Source organism: Perca flavescens, chromosome 17 (assembly GCF_004354835.1).
Source record: "Perca flavescens isolate YP-PL-M2 chromosome 17, PFLA_1.0, whole genome shotgun sequence".
Lineage (NCBI taxonomy): Eukaryota > Metazoa > Chordata > Actinopteri > Perciformes > Percidae > Perca > Perca flavescens.
In genome coordinates, this window is record NC_041347.1 from 15,918,174 (window position 1) to 15,938,755 (window position 20,582).

At 38.7% G+C, this 20,582-nt stretch overlaps 1 protein-coding gene across 1 annotated transcript in view; it reads left to right on the forward strand.

Annotated features, from left to right (window-relative positions):
* Positions 1–20,582, forward strand: part of khdrbs2 (KH domain containing, RNA binding, signal transduction associated 2) — a 64,967-nt gene that overhangs the window by 19,327 nt on the left and 25,058 nt on the right. The window contains exons 3-4 of the mRNA XM_028604151.1: positions 3,372–3,488; positions 10,800–10,946. Coding sequence (XP_028459952.1) covers positions 3,372–3,488; positions 10,800–10,946 — 264 coding nt within the window. The remainder of the gene's footprint in view (positions 1–3,371; positions 3,489–10,799; positions 10,947–20,582) is intronic.

The window sequence follows — 20,582 nt, forward strand, 5'->3', positions numbered from 1 at the left end:
ACACTCACAGCCCAGTCATCCATAGCTGTCATTAAAGCATAAACCTCTACCTGAGGCTTTAATCCTTCTATCAGACAGGACCTGGACTTCCCCAATAGCACAGCTCGCTAACCTAGCAATAAGTGCCTCAGGACATCTGCAAATCTTGCCTGGCCCCAGTGAACTGCATTAAAAGGCGGCCACCGTGCACATTTTCCAACTTAAAAGCCAAAAAGGTTTTTGTGTTATTGGATCTGCTGTGCTACAGCACCTTGACAAGTTGTAACATTTCTATAATTTCATGCCTTCCGTGGAACTTTATTGTCCGTTAAGCAAAGATATTGACAAGGGAACAAATTCATGTTTATATTTGTTCTTTCTGCAATCTGGGACCCTATAGTGCCTTCCGGAGGGCAGTAGTACTCGCCATGCAACACATAGGAAGAGTCCAGGGAGATTTAGTCAGCCAGTCAGCCAGTCAGCCAGTCAGCCAGTCAGCCAGTCTGACGGTGCGCAGTGCGTGGCTTAGCTCTTTTCATCTAATCATTTTTATTACTTTAAATTTGACAGCATTTATGAATCAGGGTCTTGAGAGTTTAAAGACATTTCTCATTATTTTGTGTTGTAAAATATTCTTGTGTGGTGCTCTGACACCCAGCTGGTAGATCTCAGGTCTTGTAGGGAACAGTAGTGACGTGGTATGAAATAAAGATAACATGCTACAGCCTGCAGCAGTAAAAGTGTTCTTTCATCAATACATAAATCCTCTTGAATTTATGAATATTATCTATGAATATTAACAACTTTATGTTTAGGGATATTGTGGTGCTTTACAGGTTGTTTCAAAAAGATCAGTCAGTGTGCTTCAACATTTTCCACCATTAAGTATCGGAAGAGAGCTGTTGTCTACATACAGTATCGAGCTTGGGAAAGGACTTACATTATGTTACACTGCACTATTTGTAAAAAGGGAACAATACATTTTTAGATAATTTACCTGTACCTTTACCTCATTTTAAACATAGTTGTACAAAAGTCGATCACTGAACTGACCTCATTTATGAAACCAGACACCAGGATAACCAAATAAAAATAGGATAATTCATATGAATTATGTATAACGACAGGTTCATGTTTTTCAAGTGTATAGGTCCTGTCTACGGTGGCGCTCAATGTACTGCACCTTAAACAAGTACTCCACCGAATTATTATTACACTCTTGTAGCACTGTGCCACTGTTGCCTCCCTGTTGCCAATAAAAAAGGTTCTGGGTTTGAACCTGCTAGCCGGCTGGGGCCTTTATGTGTGGAGCATTTTTTTCTGATTTCCTCCCACATGACAAAGATACATGCAGATTTGGTAGCGACTCTAAATTGCTTGTAGGTGTGAGGGTGAATGGTTTTGTGTAAATATTTGCTTGTATTCTCTGTATTAGCAGACCATTTCTGTATTTAGTTGTGTTTTCTGCATTCGCTTTGCAGCTTTCAAGGCCACCATGCCTGTCAGTTGTGAGGAGATTTCTTTTTTTTTAATCATTGTAATCCTTTTCAAAAGTACAGGACTAGGAACAGGCCTCAGTCACTGAGGTTGTTGTGAAAAGTGCTTTGCTCAGCTGAATAAGTGGCTTTGCAGATTCACATTAGTGTTACATGACTCAACCTTCACCTCCTGCCTTAAGCCCTGTAGACTTGTACAACACAGAACTTTATAAAAATGACTTGTCAGAATAAATATGGAGATTAACATATTAGATACATCCTGCACAAAAGCTCTCAAATAATGTTTGTCCTTTGTGTAGCAATGACACTGTGAAGTACAAATAAGTAGATCTTGCACCCATTTTACCACTATTTATTCAACATCTCAAATGTCTTTGTGCGTAATTGTTGTATTCACAACACCCTCGCTTCCAATATCTGCATAGTTGTCAGTGTTGAGACTACAGGGGGCACATTGCATCATTTCAAACCTCATTTAACACAGAACGGTGCCCCTTTCTAAAGCCCAAATTGCTCGCCATGGAGCAGCAGAGTGGCTCCAGACATTCATTAGCTTAATGAAAACAGGCCACTCTCCTACCGCCCAGCGAGCGCACTCTCGACTTAGCCGCAACAACCATCTGCTCTCAAGCTCCCTGCCAGCTATAGGATAGTCCTGTCAAAGAAACCCCTGTGAAGAAAGGCATCCATGAAGGTTCCTTAATCATTCATATCAGAGGACAGGCAAGGACAGTAGGGATGTATTTTTTTTAAAGATGGTCTCATCTCTGCATCCCCTGACACCTCCCTAACCTGAGATGTAGCATTCACCCATGATGTTAATGATGTTCATGAAATAAGCTGAGTGTGCAGTTGTCAGAGTTGAGTTGCAGCAGCCACACAGCTGGCACTGAAGTTATTATCCGCTCAGCCACAGTGGGAGAAGCTGCTTCGTGAAAAGGTTAATATCATTTTAGGGTTGGCCAGAGTATGTTGTGGTGGGCGGCTGACCACCTGTTCAGCTCTGGAGGTGGTCTCTTATCATCTCATCTGGCAGCAAACAATTTAAGGTTGAACCATTTATTACAATTAAAGAAATAATGTTTGAGAGAGCATAAGTAGTTTTTAAAGGGCTTATTTCAAGTAGTAAAAGATTCTCCTGTTTTTTAAATGGTCTTATGCTCATATTTTTTTCAGAAACGACCCATTTGACTACAGCTGTGAGTTTCACCTCTCGGATTAATCACCGCTAATCTCAGCACTTCAACAACCCAGAGCTACTTCTCTCAATATGAACACTAGCTGGTGCACAGCGAGAGGGAAATGATAGTCAGAGCCCGAGGCTTGAATCTGATAGTTTGTCATCTGGATAGTATTACTTAATTTCCCACTGGGAAGAAACTCATTATTTCTGACATTATTTCAGCACTGACCTCTGGAACAGTCTCTGGAACATTATTGGTTTGAGCCCATGTTCCATTTTATTTTTTTGTAGGCACGACATGGATGACCCTAAATGCCAATAAGATAAATGACTCATGATGGGCACAGTTCAAGCAAATGGAGGGATGCCTACATTATGCTGGACCGCACCCATTCACCTTTAATGTGCTACATACAGAGCACAATTCTATTGATTTATCACAGGCTGCATTACAGCTTTTTCTCACATGATGAATGGGGAATGGAATGTGAGATTATATTGATAATGGATGACTAATGGCCAAACAACATATTTTATGGATAACCTTTTCTCCAAATGGATGAACTTCCTTTAACATCCAATACAAAAAGACTGCTTCAGAAACAGTTGTCTTTACATATAAGTCAGCTTTTTCATTATTTGTCCTTTTCCTGCATGTGTAAGAAGCATTGATAAGGTGTCTGATTGCTTTTTTTCCTCCTGTGTCACAGTTTAATTTTGTCGGAAAGCTGCTGGGACCACGGGGAAATTCAATGAAACGATTACAAGAGGAGACGGGAGTGAAGATGTCCATCCTCGGCAAAGGGTCCATGAGGGATAAAGGCAAGGTAAGATATTGATTTATGTTGAAATATAGTTGTTGGGCTGGTCCAAGATATGGATAAAACAGAAATATTTACAGGAACAACGTGCTTGAAATTTCACTAAAGCACAGAACAATATTCTAACCAACATCTGAGCTGTAACTGAGATGAATAACACTCAGAGTAGAATTAATAGCTTTCAGTTGACAAACATATGTAGGATGAAATGGGATTGTGTTTCTGTGTGTTGTTTAATAGCATATTCTGTAATAGTCAATTATAAATGCAAAGTAATGAATATCTTTGCCAAAGTCATTTATCCTGCTGACTTGTGGTCCCCTGGAGCCAAACTTATCCGAGCGTGTACAAAGACAGTCTGCTGGATCTGGTGTTCACGCAGGTCTCAGTGTGCTGCTATAGAGTTACATCGCTATTATTACTGCACAGCCTCGGATTCATCTATAGCCATGACAAAACAAAATACTTGCAGTGTATCATTTAGCAGCTGAGTTGGTAGAGACCAAAAACAGAGGTAAATGAGAGTGAACATTGGACGTTCATCAGGTGGCCAGAAATACAACTCCAAATAAAAGCTAATGATTGATATGTCAGTGTTGAGTTTACAACTTGTTTCAGTTGCCCTTAGGTCACCAAGGTTTAAACAAATATTTGTGATTCTAGTGGTTGTGCATATTAAATGCAGTTTATTTGAGAAAACAATCTCACCTCAAAGTCCATTTATTAGCTATCCTGGAGTATATATATCCCTTATTTCGATCTTTGACACTTTGTAAAACAAAACACAGAACAAGCCTCAAAAGTAAGAAACACCATTTTAATTGATGAATAAGTGGGATTGGATATTAATTCTTGACTTTGGGATCAGCAGAATACAAAAGAAATGTCATTACAAGATGCATTCAGTAGGAGCTTTTGATCATACTGGAACAACTTCCTTGAGCAGATAGAGTTGCCCAGTTTTCATGGATATGCATGGCAGGTGCAGTAATACAGTAGCAGGTGCAGTAATAAAGTACTGTAGTTTATTACTGTATTTGCTATATACTGTAGTAATAAATCTTTTCCAGCATCCAATTCTTTTACTTATATGTGCCTGTAAAAAGTGAAATTTTAACCACGTAATCTTCTGTATGACTAAGCTTTAGTAAACGTAATAAAGCCCCAAATTCTTTAACCACAGTATGGCTTTGTAATTAGAAATTACCGGTAAAACCTTTTTGCATTGATTTCCATTTTAATTGTGGCTGAAAAAAAGGCTGAAAGTCTTCACTCTGATGAAGGCTAAAGGCACTGAGACGTGTCTTTGCCATCACCTTTTTGAATGTGCCTTGGCCAGTGTAGGAGTTCATTTAAAACTTTGGCTTCCTGCCACTAAGTCCATTCAGTTTACTCATGCTGCTCGTGCTGCATTAACTTGTCTGCAGTGTGTAAAATTAAGTAAAGAGGTGCTAAAATGTAAAATAATGGCATACATGCAGTAATAGGTTGTGATACTGCACTGCACAGTACAGAAAGCAATGTGACTTTTTATTATGTAATAAATCAATTTCTATGTTCCATCAGTATCACTATCATGGTGCATTTGTTTGTTTCACTTTAAGGGAGATTCATGGTGCCGTGTGCACCACAAAAGAAAAATAATAGACCCCTAACAGTTTGTTTCTGACCAAAGGCCGGCTATGTGACGATCTGATTTCGCTTGGTGTTTTCTGTGTGCCATATTCATTTTGTGTACAGTCTGGGCAAGTCTGAAGGACACTGTGATGAGACTGACACCTAAAGGTTGTGACTGAAAGGCTGTCTGCCACTCGAGGCAGCTGGTTACAAGGCAGTGTGGTACAGACATAGCAAAAGTCCAATTACAAGCAAAAGTTGTCATCACACATTTCTGCCATCTCATCCAGTTCATCAGTAGGGTGCATCTGTATCGCCGTAGGGTATTATCTCAGGTTTGGAAATTTTGAATCAGAGCAGCCCACCCACACATATTAGACCATATGGTCAATACAACACCCTGTGCACAGATATTAGCCTGGTTAACATGGTGCTGAGTCATAGGGCTAAAGCAGAGAGTCCTCATTTCACATATCTTACTCTAGACTGTACAGTATAAGCAAACACTTCAAGGTTAGAGATCATTTTATTTCGCAGTTGCAATCCTTATAGCAGTGCAAACATATAATATTGGCATACTGCAGTCACGGTAACTAATGTAAAGCTGTGTGTGTTGCTCTTGCTGTAATACTCTCCCAAACATTTCAGTGACAAACTATTGAAGCAACTCAGAGACAAGATAATCCTCCCCACATGCACATTTTGATCTGATCCATAATGACTTATTCTCTCTGCCAGTGAATGTGAGGCCTGCTGAAATTTTAGGAGTGTTTTTTTTAATTAAAGCTGATTTCTCCTCTAGGGTAGAGAACAGCCCTGTGATGCAAGGACAAAAAGTTTGAATCCCCAGATTGTCTGGCATTCTTGCTTCTCTTAACAGCCACCATTGAGGTGTCCTTGAGCGAAGCACTCAACACCCAACTTTTTCAGAGCAGGATGAATGAAAACAAGTCAAAAGAATATAAATTATATTTTGTTATAATAATAATCACTACATTATTAAGTATGTAGCAGCCACATTTGTAACTCATACAAGTAGACAAAACGTCTCCACTTCAGATTATTTGTTCAGTGTAGAATCAATTTTACAATTTAACTGGTTTCTTTAAAAAACCCAAACTATCTTACAGATCTTTTAAGTCGTTAAAGCCGTAGTAATGCCTCAGGCAGGGGCCTCTCAGGGTCTGGCTAAACACTGAAAGGTGATTGGGCTTTTCTTGTCATCAGACTTTGGAACAGTTTACATTAGGAGCTTGGATTGACATCTGCTGTTTACATCAGTGCCTTCTTGTAGACTTGCTTTAACTCAATGCCCCCTATACAAACTGAACACCTCTTTGCATTCCTAATTTTTCCCCCAGCGTTTTTCACCATTTATCCTGTGTAGCTCTCTTGCTTTAAGGATTCATACTTTACAACTGATGTTGTGTGGTCCCTGAAACACACTGAGGAGTGTTGGGAATTGGTATGGGTACAGAATTGACAAACAATCAAAACGGGGCACCACCCTGGAATCAGGGACCAATAACTGAGCTGTGAAACAGTCTCATAGGTGGTGTTCCCTTTAAAATGCAGATCTTAATTAATTTGATCAATTTATCTGGTATCTTTGAAGGAACAAAAAGGGTGAAATTCGAGCACAGACCTGTTTAACCAGCAGTTATTACAACAAATACACAAATAATCACAACTGCTATGTAAAGTATAATATAATTTATTTAACTTTCAAATCATTAAAGTGATGGTTCGTAGTAATTTCACCCTAGGGTCCTTTGCACCATGACCTCGAGCCAAACACTCCCCCAGAAGCTTTTTTTCACCTGGGTGAAACCTTGGCTGCAGTTGGTCATGGTGCAAAGGACCCTATAGGGTGAAATTACTTTGAACCATCACTTTAATTGTCAATCAATAGTTCTTCAATTAATAAACCTATATACTTGTTACAAACTACAACGAAGCAAAACAAACAGACATGTTGTGTGTGTGTGTGTGTGTGTGTGTGTGTGTTCGGTTTGTGTGTAAAAGAGGAAAGGAAAGCACATTTTAGAGAAAGGAAAAGCACTTGGAGTCTTGAGTCTTGAGGTTCTGAAGATGATAATCACTCTCCTCGTTTACTCAGACTCTGGTCTAACGCGAAGTTACAGTAACCTAGTTCTCCGCGCGGGAGATAGCAATGTAGCATTTACAGTTTCACACAGACTACATTATTCAACACAACATTTTAACCATGCACAATGATCAGTGGTGCTTTCACAGAAATAGACTGGACTCGGTGGTCCTAAATCAGATTAATAATCAAACGCGCACCAGTAGCACAAGTATTAATCAAATCACATTCAAATGTCATAACAATTGCAGCATTAGCATTACTGACATTAATAAACACACATGTATTCTCTGCCCAGAAACCTTAAGCCTCTTACTATGTGCAGTCCGTTCGTTTTGTCCATAGATTTCCACGGTAAAACAGAACAAAATCCGGCTGCTCGTCAGCAATGCACGGAAAAGCTTGTTCCTTCCTATGGCAGCAGGGAACAAGTCTCAGTCGACTTTGAGAAGAAAAACGTTGTTTTCCTCTTCTGCAGATATGAAAACACTGGTGTGTGTTTTCATAGGATCCAATGGTGCGTCCAGAGCACCAACATAGTCCACTTTTCGGAAAATGAAGCAGTTTAGCACAGACGCCTGCGTGCTCCCTGCAGCAACGGGGTTGCAATGGAAGACAATAGCCTCGTTCGAGATAAACTGCGCCTCGCCTGTAAAGTGGACGAGAGCAGGCAAGAGCAGCCGGGGGTGGTGACAAAAATCTGCTGTCAAGTCGGACAGTTTCCAGCCGCTTCCAGCAGCCTTCAGGCTGAACAGGAAGTCACAGAAACACTGTGGTCTGATTCCGATTTAATAAAATGTTATCAGACCCATATATCAGCTTACACAGTCTCCAGTCGTTTTAATTATGACAGAGTAGCTGTCAAAATGCTCTACGTGCGATCTGTTGCTGATTTTAAATAACACACTGTAGATGATCCATAATCTGAACGGATTTAGTCTCTCTGACTTCTAAACATAATTATCAGCCACACAACAGGTGTTCTGTACAGAATAAGCCTTTAAATCAGACAAATAGCAGTTAAAATCCCTCCAATTCAAAATCAATAAAAAGTTTATATAAAACGTCATCATGTTGAGTCGATTCTGAACCAATCAGTTGTTAGATCAGCTGAGAGGTTGGCGTTTCCCAGCATGCACTGGGTCCGCCTGGGTCTTGCAGTCGGTGAAAAGCAACTGTGCTGTGCCCGGGTTAGCTCAGCTGGTAGAACAGGTGCACATATATAGAGGTTTACTCCTCGACGCAGTGGCCGCAGGTTCCACTCTGACCTGGGCCCTTTGCTGCATGTCATTCCCCCTCTCTCTCCCCTTTCATGTCTTCATCTGTCCTATGGAAATAAAGGCCTAAAATCTTTATAAAAAAGAAAAGCAACTACGCTGCCTGCGTCTCAGAACTGCAGCCGCCTTGATCTCGTGAGGTTATTGTTGCCCACGCAGTTGCTTTTCTGCACAGACCTGGCTCATCTCAAACAAGCCTATTGAGAAGATGTGTAATCAGAGTATTTATTTCCCCGGTCACCGGATGCGGCATTCAAAGTATGCTGACCAATGGGAATTCAGAGTGTTCTTGAAGGTGTGTGAACTACACGCCTGTAGTTCTTAGACTTTCAACTATTTTGGGGACTTTTTCATGTTGGAGTGTGAAATCTCCAGGCTGTCAGAATTATGTGTAGGCCCCGATCTCTTTGTCTGTGGCCACATGTGGCCACATGTTTCCTTTATCTCAGACAGCAGTCAGGCTGTGGAGTTGCTAGCTACACTAAAACATTAATCCAGCAACGTGATGGACGTTCAACTAGTCAGAAACACTTTTTTGAATGTGTAATTTTTAATATAATATTTTTTTGTTGGTTAGTGCCATTTATCATGACAATAATAGAATCTCCAAACCTGGAAACCTTGCCAAACTTTTTCTTGATTCTTATGTTCCTGGGATGTAGAGGGAGTAATCATATATATAATGTAGAAACAGAAATCACACTGTACCGGCTGTTTGTCTCTGTCATGGTGACACCTGCATCATTTCCCTATCCATTCTCCCACATAGACAGAGGGATGTCTGTGTGTCAACTTGGCTATGTTCACACCGCAAGTCTTAATGCTTCCTTCGGATTTTTTGTTTGGTTGTTCACATTACCTTTTAAAATATGGCCTATATCACATTCCATTGTGAACTGTTTGCGTTTTCGAACTGACCTGCATGCGCAAAAGAACAATAACAACGATATCAGACGCAGCACACTGTTGCACTAAAGTTAGGGAGATTATGGAGGAAGTATTTTTGCTTTTATTTCAAAAGGTTTGTGTAATGGCAACCGTAACATTAATGAGCAGGTGCTGAGGAGGAGAAGAATGAAGAGAAAGAGAGCCAAATTGGCTATTTTGGCATTTTGCGTTGTTATGGCTGCAAATTCACTACAGAGGTCTGTGTGGATGCAGAGACAAAGCCAGGAGCGGTGGGACTGTGCTATGAATAGCTTCACAGAGACGCAGTTTATTCAAAACTTTTGGATGTCGAGGGCAACTTTTGATTATCTCTGTCAGTGCCTCTCCTCAAGACTCCATCCAGCGCATAATTGTGGCAAACGTCAAATCTGATCTGGGCAAGATTTGAGTGTTCACACTACTTCTGAAGAAGTCTGACCTCGTCACTTGACCCCCCAAAAAATCTGATTTGGGCCACTTTTGCCTGCAGTCTGAACGTAGCCCTTGTCATGCCTCACCTGTCCACCAGGTGTCCTCAGTGTGTTTTCCGGCCTGGCACACCTGTCCCTCATCTGCTAATTTGCTGCCTCCCCAGCTGCACCTCTTTACCTTTTTAATCTTTTTTTTCCTGTCTGTGGATGACTGTATGAACACTAAGACCCTTTTGAATATATCTGTCCTCCTCAATCTGTATGTGATATAAATTTCTGATACAGTTATCAGTATAATTTTTTGTCCCTTTTTTTGCCTTTTTGAAGGACACTATTTCTTTCATTTTGTTCCTTGATTTTTCCTCTTGAAGAACCTCACATCCATTTAGCACAAGCATTTGCCGATTCATTTACTGACCATCAAGATGAATTGAACTATATGTCACGTCTGGGTCACGAGATGTCAATTAATTTAATCATTTCTGGGAGCTTTTTTGGAGCCTGCAGAGTTTTCTTCACAACAAATCACAAAATGCAATTTCTATCGGGAAAAAAAACAGTCCTTTTTTTCTGTAGTTGTCAGATGAGCAGTAATTATTCTCTAGATGTTATTTCTGTTATTCCTTACACAAGTGAGGAAAAAGTCCCATTTCATTTAGAAATGTCAATGTGTGTGGTATAAGTGTCTTCCTAGTGATGAATGTAGTGATTGCTCAAGTGTCTCCTTGTCTTGGACATAAATGTAGCTGTGGGTTGTAGCCTGTGCCTTTGTAAGAGATGCTTGTGATGAAAGGAAAAATAGGTGGAGTTGTGTGTCAAAGCAAAACCTCTTTATTTATTTTTTTATTATTTTAGAGCAGGAATACTTCATTTGGCTAGTTTTTGTATTATAGATGAATAGAATTTTGTGTTCTCTTTAATGAGTAAAAATCCTTCACTTGTTCTCTTTTTGTCACAGGAAGAAGAATTAAGGAAAAGTGGGGAGGCCAAATACGCCCATCTGAGTAATGATCTTCATGTTTTAATTGAAGTCTTTGCTCCACCTGGAGAGGCCTATTCCCGCATGAGTCATGCCTTGGAGGAGATAAAAAAATTCCTAGTTCCAGTAAGTTTAATACTATTCTATTTTTTCCAGCTAATTTTCATTCCTGTGTGGTATATAAACATCAGTCATGCTGACTTGATAATTTCTCCACCAGGCTTATTAACAACAAAGAGTTTACAGTATCCAGGATTTGTTAACATAAGAGTAAGATATAAGTGTGAAGCTGCATATGCATTACAACCACTGCCCTACACTGCCCTTACTTATAAATGAAAAACAATGTATTCAGCAATTAAAGTGCAGTATGGGAAAAACTTCAGCAAGACTCCAGCAACTTATAGCCTGGAGAACTTAGCAATAATTAATGTGCATGTTGTGTACTCTTGCTGAGTCTAAGCTGTAAATATTAATCAAGCTTTGCAAATATGACAAGCCTAATTGAGGAATCGTGCTGCATGAGTCTACTTTATGGAGTTCATGCTTCGTCCTATACTGAGCCAATGTATTTACAAGCATGTCTGCTCACTGAGCCAAGAGGATGATGATACTGCATCTGCACCGAGCAGTTCAAAGCCTTCCAAATACAAATTACGTAACACTGTCTGCCAAAAAACAAGTAAAGGAATACAGGGTTATTAATCTGCACCTGATGTTTCTGTGTGTTCACATTCAGGAAAAACACTCACTCAAAATAAATCACTGGACATGTCTCCCATGTCATACAGGTCTTTTGTCTTCAAACAGTTCTTCAAAGGATGGCAAATATTTCATAGGAAGTCAAGTAAAAGCTAAACATATTTGGTTGTGGGTTGTGGTCACTGTACAAACTGCAGTAAATATGATGCTTTACTGCCACACAGTCTTTCCAAGAATATAAATTGCTGACAGAGCCTCAGCTCTTGCTTTATTGCAATGCCTTGAGAAAAGATGAGGTATTATGTATTCTAAATTAGTTAACATTTTCTAATTAGTGTACACACAGGATTGGCTGTAATACATTTCTTTTTTAATAGGTGCACACATTCAATAAGCACAGGCAGTTTAGGCTATACAATAGTTTGTGAAAATCAAGAACCATTTCAGGAAGATTTAACTAAGTGACATAAAGGCTGAAAATCATTACTGTAGATGAGAATGCACATAGAATGTTAGTTAGTTGCAAGTGGGAGTGGACAATGCTATCTCCAATGATGATTGATTATTGTGTAAATGCTGATTCAGCAGCATTCACAGTATTGTATAGTAGTACAGTATATTCATTTGAGAAATACTATACTATGATTTTTTTCGACATACCATACTATGACTGTTGTCAACATAAATTCTTCGTAGGCACAGTGTATACCGTTGTTCCAACAGCAAATCAGAAAGTAATCACTGCAGACTCAGCTTCGATACCAGGCTTGGCTGGCCCTTGTCAAGACATTTTTTTTTACATACCATAATTGCTTTTTTCAACATACTATACTATGGCTTTTAAATGGCTTTTTTCAACATACTATACTATGACTGTTTTCATCATAAATTCTTTGGTGGCACAGTGGATAGCACTGCTCCAACAGCGAACCAGCAAGTAGTCACCAGAAATCCGAGGAGAAGATTTGCATGCACGCAGACTTTATCCGACATATAATACTATGACTTTTTTTGGCATACATACTGGGACTTTTTTATCACTTTTTTTAACATACTATACTTTGACCTTTCGAAATAGTATGCTATGATTGTTTTCAAGTTCATTTGTGGCACAATGGATACCACTGCTCCAACAGCAAACCAGCAAGTAGTCACTGCAGACTCTGACCCTGGTTCAATACCTAGTCTTTCCTTGTCATGATGTTTTTATTGACATACTATACTTTGATTTATTTTGACATAATGGCTTTTTATTTGACATTTTTTATTCTATACTAGGATTTTTTTTAACATTCTATATGATGACTTTTTTCAACAAACTATACTATGACGTTTTCATCACTTTTTTCGATATAATATACTATGACTTTTAAATCACTTAAATCACTTAAATCACAGGTCGCGGCGACGCCGCGACCTGTTATTTACGGTAGTTTGATTGACTCATATCTCTGACTGGGAGCAATACAAAGAGGATTACCAACGGCCGCTGGGGCAGATGAACTAACACTAGTTGAGTTGGTAGGCTACATTAAAACCTTCGTGAGTTAAAAGTCAATACTTATCAATGCACTCACCTATGTAGACCAGCATAAACATGTAGAAAGTGATATTTCAATCTGCTCTGTCTGCTCAGTAGGCTACACTCTTGTCCACCGCGCTGTTTTACGCAAACACAGCTCTACTCTGCAAATAGCAAATTTTTACAAAACAAGCTCAAACAAAAGCTGTCGGTTTGTAGTCTGTTTATCTTAGTTTGCAGGGAATTTTGAAATTTGGACAAATTCTTATAAACTTAAGCTGGCTGAAGAAACCATCCTTTCCGCTGGAGCGGTAAATATGGATGCATTATAAGACCAAAACAAATACATGTGGCTACTTAATATGCACGTGAATGACGCAATCGTTATGTTCGTGTAGCCTACTTCATTCTTGATAATGATGCTGGTTGTGTTATTATTATTTTTGCCACAGCATCGTTTCATTGAAAATGAGGCATACAGGACCTGCTTATTCCCATGCTTACCATTCATCATTAAAGCTGGGCTTTTCCACTCAACTTTTGCTTCAGGCTCTTTGACAGTGATATTTTTGTCAGCCCATTTTCCACCAATAAGGACGCTGCATACTAAAATGTTTCCATAATCATAATAATAATATACAATAATAATAATTACAAGGTCCTTATTATGAGAAATAAATGTTATCAAATGTTGCTATGGAATAAAATTACAGATTCCCTGGATATTACATTTTGATGTGATGTCATAATTAAACTTAATGTTGACATGGCACACTAATAAACAAGAAATTTTGAAAAGGGCACTTCATATCAAAAAGGTTGCCGACCCCTGCCCTAGTCATTACCTGACATTTTTTAGTAGTCCCTGTGGTCTCTGACCCAGGTTCAATACCAAGTCTGGACTGGCCCTTGTCATAATGTTTTTTTCGACATACTATGCTTTGATTTTTTTTTTACATACCATACTTTGACTTTTGAATTTATTTATTTTTTTACATACTATGCTATGACTGTTTTCAACATAAATTATTTGGTGGCACAGTGGAGAGCACTGCTCCAACAGCAAACCAGCAAGTAGTCACAGACTCTGACCCAGGTTAGATACCCAGTCCGGGCTAACCCTTGTCGTGACACTTTTCTCGACATACTATACCTAAACTTTAAAATATTTTTCTCAACATACCATACTATGACTTTTTTTTAATGCATTTTCTGCAGGAAATGCCTTTTCTAGTTATAAATGCTAATCCAAACTGAAAGGATGGGTTTTGAATACTAGAGAAAAACATTAATTTAAGATTAAGTTATATCTTGCTTCTTAATCATTATTTCCTTCCTTTCATTGTCTTTTCATCGTGAGTATGAATGAAACCCCAGAATATTAAGAGAAGTTAGAAAGGGGGAAAACATCACTTTGTCCTGAAATTCAATAATCAATAAAATAAATAAAAAAATAGAAAAACATGAAAGAATTAAGACCATACCAATGATTTTATAGCACATACTTGCTGCTTCAGAGATCTTGACAAAGGATTTGCAAATGAACTGCACATAATGTGACACAACAGGCATCTGTCAGTATCCAGTGACAGATGTTTCCTGCCTCTGGTGGAGAGTGGAAAGTGCGTCCTGCTGTTTATCTTGTTTTTATTGCTTCACTGTGTATTAACAAATATGGTTACTGTGTTGTTGTTGTTGTTGTTGTTGTTGTTGTTGTTGTTGTTGTTGTGAGTGCAACTTCAAGTGAATTGCTATTCGGGATGGGTTTGGTTGAAAAAAATCAGCATGAAAATATAAAGGTGTGGTGTTAGAAAGAAGTGAGCTTAACAGACCTCTGTTGTCCAATGCTCATCTCTGCTTGAAGCTCGAGGCTGTATTAGCCACTACTAGCATTACATACCCAAATCTCCAATCAAACTGTCAGCGGTCGAGTTGCATTCTGGGTAATATATACGCCAGGTCTGAAAAGGAGGGAGAATTAATTTGGTTTGTTTTGCTTCAAACTGGAGAGCAATTCTAAATTGGTGGACTACATCAGTTTGTTGTCAGCTCAGCATGTAAAATGTAGAATGCACCAAATACAAGCTGGCTCAGGAGAAAAAATTCACTAAATTTATGAGCCAGTTACAAACATGCATGATCGAGCCAGCTGGTGTACAACACCATTGTTTCTCACTGCTGGCCCAACAGGAAAACTAGTACTTCTCTATTGGCCAATCAACACCTGCTTATGTGCCATTATGCTTCAGAGACCAATCTCAACTCAAAGTGATGCAGCAGGCGGGATCACAGAGACGTGTAGCTGTCTCCCACAATGCCACATGTGTAGTTAAGTGACTTGTGCTGCTGGTTACAGCTGACAATCTATCACAGCATGTGAGCTTAGGTGAGTCACTCATTATCATTTTTTCCCTTCACTTGTACTCCTCTTTCCTCTCATCTATCTTTAAACAAAAACTCAAATGTGCTCTATCGTCTACCAAAGTAAAAATCCATTGTAATGTGGCATCATCCCCATGATGTCTGAAAATAAATAGCCCTGTAATTTATAATACAGAAAGGTAATGCTCAGGGTTATAGTGAGTTGCTGATCACTAGAAGGAGACTTAAAAGTAGGAAAAAAACATGCACACACTGAATCCATGTGCATTTCTTTTTTGTTCAGATGACACTTGGCTCTCAGACCTTCTTCAAAATGATAATTGTTGATCTTGCAGAAAGCCGGAAGGACCGAAACGTCATCTGAATGAAATAGAAATGCATATGTAGCCAGAGTGTGTACACCTTTTTCTACTTTCTAATCCTGCTTCCTTCTGCGCTCCTATCTACAAAACAGGACAAATGTATATAAATTATTTTATTCTGATATAAAAAAACTGTGTGTATCTTCTGATATGAATCACAATTAACAAAACACATTCACATGAACAGTAGACAATTTCCAATTACAATTTACATGCATTATGCTGTGTAAATAATTTAGTCCTGAGCAGAAATAGAACACACAGGCTGCCAAGAAGTACAGTTTGTCTGAATGTGAGCTTTATCAGGAGAGCAAGCTTGTCTGAACGGGAGCCCTCAGATCTGCTGTGAAGCAAAATCTAACTACAGAAATGCTGTCAGTGCTGTCAGCTCACAGTTATGCACCCTAGAAAAGAAATTCAAACAGGAACATTAATCAGTGGAATATTGTAGATACAGACTGAGAGCGACAAGCACTGGAGAAGGATAGGAGCTCCTGCTCTCAGCTGGATAAGCTTGTGGCCTTCATCTCGGGCCAAACTGCATTTTGGCAGACGGAGGGTGGCACAGATGCTTGAACAAGATATGTGGGAGTAATTTGTTTTAGCATGAAGTCAAATGTGAAGTCAAACTAAAATATACAGTACATATTAAAACGTGACTGTTTTGTGTTTGCATTTTATATAATCTATTTCATCCATGTGAGAATGAGCCTGATCACCAACACTGAGGATTGGCCTGATGTTGCATAGGCACTTATGCAAAGTCGTCTGCATTATTATCTTCAGCAAAGATCCAGACTGCGCAGGTGTTCTTAACAATGCAGGTCCAATTTTGCTGTGGAAATGAGAGAGGTGCAATTTGTGTTGAGTTAACTTTAAAGAACTTGACATTTATTAACAGTGATGGGAGTAACGCGTTACAAAAGTAACGTAATTACAGTAATGTATTCCTTTTTGCTGTAACGCAGTAATACAACGTCATTACAAAATGACGGTAATATACCCGTTACTATCTCAGTAACGCGAGTTACAACGCATTTTAACGCATCATTTAGTGGCTTTTGTTTTTTTAAGAATTCACCAACACCGCAAAACATTTCTTCACAGAAAAAAAGAGTCTGCGAGTGTGATTTCCTGTTGCTGGATTCAATGGTTGAAATGACTACAGAGACAGATACATTTGCGAGATGGACAATATTTTCAGGAGTTTTTTACACTGCATTGAAGCGAGCTGTCCTGTCAGTGCCGACAGCAATGTGACCAAGCAACTGACAGATAACAACATGTCGGGAATTAATGTTTAGTCTTGCTACACATAATATCATTACATTTTATCAGCGGTGGAAAGTAACTATACTATAGGCTACTTCGATTCAATTGTAATGTGCTTTTAATTGAGTATTTTTCATTTTCTCCTACTTATTAGGCTACTTCTTACTAGTCCACCATAATTCAGAGTCAAGTAGGCTATTGTACGATTTACTTAACTATTTATTTTATAGCTTTAGTTATTTTGCAGATTCAGATTAATAATACAAAATAATATGAATAAATTATGATGTATATAGTGGATAAAGATGAGACTTTGTTGATGCCTTGGTGAAATTCACAAGCTACCTGCCAAGTCAAACTTCCGCTTTTATTTTGGTGAAAGTAACTCAAAAGTAATGCAAAAGTAGTGTAAAGCATTACAATTCAGAGACAGTAATATTGTAATATAACTAATTACTCTCAAATGACAGTAACTAGTAATCTATAATGTATTACATTTTGGAAGTAACTTGCCCAACACTGTTTATTAACATAGATTGTGTTCTATAATAGCGCACTATATATACAGTACCAGTCAAAAGTTTGGACAGTTCAGTTCAGTCACTTTATTATCCCAAACAGGAAACTTGATATGCAGTCAGGAGTGAAAGATAAAAAGAAACACATTCAAGCAACATACAAATAGAGGCAACAATACAAGACATGAATACAAAAAAGATTTCCTGCACACAACACAATTTATCACCACTGGAACAATCTCTAAAAACAAGACAAGCACTACATTACATGTGCAAATTAAGCTGAGTTATTGAACATGGGACAAAGGAGTTTTTACCCCTATTGGTCTTAAACCGAGGTACTCTAAATCTGCGACCTGATGGGAGTATTACAAACTCAGCGTGAAGGGGGTGGTTTGTGCAGTCTAATATAGGCTTTCCCATTCAAGTGAATGAGAAAGTGTGTCCAAACTTTTGACTGGTACTGTAAGTATAAACAAATTTCAGGTTTCACATTGTGGTTTACTCATGCTTTGCTGCATTAGGACCACGAAAGTACCCATGGTCATGAAGCAGCACAATAAAGTGAGACGCACAAGCACAAATCACCAAATTAGGAATTAAGGTTTAAATCTGACTACACCCAGTTTTTTTGTTAGAAACTAAAAATGAGCAACTCATGCTGAAAAACGTATGGACACACAGTACAAAACTTAACAAACATCATATCAAGATGCAAATGATTAAGAACAGCTCCTTCTGTGCCTCTGGATCAAGTGGCCTTATGTGCTATGGTAGGACAAGAACATCTTTCAGTAGGTTGTTATGCCAGACAGCTTGGTTTTTCAGACCTTTAGTTGAAAAAGATGGTATTTGCACACAGCACGTGCTGTGCACTGTAGGGATTTAAGTTCTCTCTAAGATGTAAAGTCGGATTTTACCATTGATCTTATTGCAAACCACAGCCTAAAAAAAATCCACTCAACTCCTTTCCACTGCTTTTAACACACAGATGACATTTATTTTTGTAAATTGAAACAAATTAATTCTCCGAGGGTGCCATTTCTGCAATATGAGTGCATGTTTGTAGAACCATACGTTCCTGCAAATTGACCTGTGTGCCTGCTGTGTAAGGGAACATGATGTAGCACACATTTAACTTCTGTGCATCTAGCACTGCAGACACAACACTTTGTGAGAGAAAGCTGTTTCTGTGAGAGCTGTTTCTGAAACATCCCATTCACCAAATATGAGGGGGTTGTGCAGTCATCTTGATGGATGGAGATGGTAAGAGTTCTTTGCGTCAGCTGATCAATCATGAGATACACATAAGCAGACGTTAGCTCTTGGAAATTGAAATTGGTTCATTCACATCACTCTGTGCCATAAATCTGAATCTCTGAATATGCTGTATATTACCACTGAATTCTTAGCTCTGTCATCAAAAGAAGCTAATGCATCTTCTGACATACATCATCTGACATCTTCAAATGTTATAATAGTAATCTCATTATAGTGGTGTTAATAGTATAGATCAAATAGTCCCTGTAGCTACCTTTAGATAATTATATTAGTTATCCAAAAAAGACTCAAAAGCTGGGATTAATTTGTTATTTTTTTTCTGTTGGAGAAAATGTATTTACTCATTAAAATCATGTCACTAGATGCCTCAAGACTCAGAGGAGGACAACATCTCTTTGTAATTAAAGATCCACTGAGATTGTTTATCCAAAAATGCTGAATTAATTTTTATCTGGTATTGTTTGCCAGAAAAATGTCCAAGACTACAGGAGCAGTTCTTTCATGAATTATCCTGCAGTCAGCAGACTGACTCATATCACTGAGATATAAGATGCAAAATGCCAAATGCATAGGGCAATAAATCAGTCAACACAGCCAGCAACAGAAACATGTAGCAGGTAGACAAAAACACAAGAGTGATTGGTATCACCACGCTTCGTTTTCTGACCCCTTAAAGTCTAACTTAAGCTCTGTGAAGGGCATGGTGTGTGTGCACAGGATCATGCATGGTCAGAGTTAATCTCAGTGAGCAAACAGTCTGACCCGAGAAGCCTCAGAGTGGGGTTTATCTCTGTATACTCATGTTAACGCCTCTGTCAACAGTTAACTTTTACAAGCTCTGGCAGATTTGTTGTGCTTTGGATAAGCTGCCAGCTTTCCAATTAAAATCCCTACCAGTCTCCTTCAAATCATCAGAGTGGTGTAGGCCTTATTAATTCATTAACAAGAGAAGCACATGTGTGCGGTGTGTCAAGTGAAATCTACCATGAGAATTTCTTTTTTCTACTCCTCCTGTGACATGTGGGAGTCAAAATGTGTGCATCATATGGTCCCTGTCTGTATGACACATCCTATTACCTTAAATGGAGAGCTTAGACAATGTGACATCAAATTGAGGAAAATGATGCTGAAGTTTGGTTTTACATGGTGTTTTTGTGTTATGAGGTGTGCAAGGTGGACAAATATGCAATTGTTGGGCCGTTTGTCCTCAATTCGTTCCAGCTGGGGACCTTTGTTGCATGTCATAATTCATTTAATATTCAAAATATTCAATGCTTACGTGTGACAAAATATTCTGCGGTTTTATGAAGTGGTACTTTTTGTGTTTTCCTTTATCAGTATCTAAATAATTTGGCATCACTGAACCTCTGCGTAGGAGAATATCTACTGTATCTGCCTATGGTCATAAAGCGACACATTGAACTGTAACACATACATTTCTAAATCAATGGTTAAAGATCCAAACATGTGTTCTGGTATCATCTAGCTCAGGATCTTAAAGATCCCCTTTAGACATGTTTTAAGACATATAAAAGTACTCTGCTTGAAATTAATCTGCTTGAAACAATTTGTGTCTGATATAGTTTCTTCACAAAAAAAGTTCACTACAACTAGGGCTTTGACTCCGACCTGCGGCCCTTTGCTGCATGTCATTCCCCCCTCTCTCTCCCCTTTCATGTCTTCAGCTGTCCTGTCAACAATAAAGGCTGAAAATGCCCTAAAA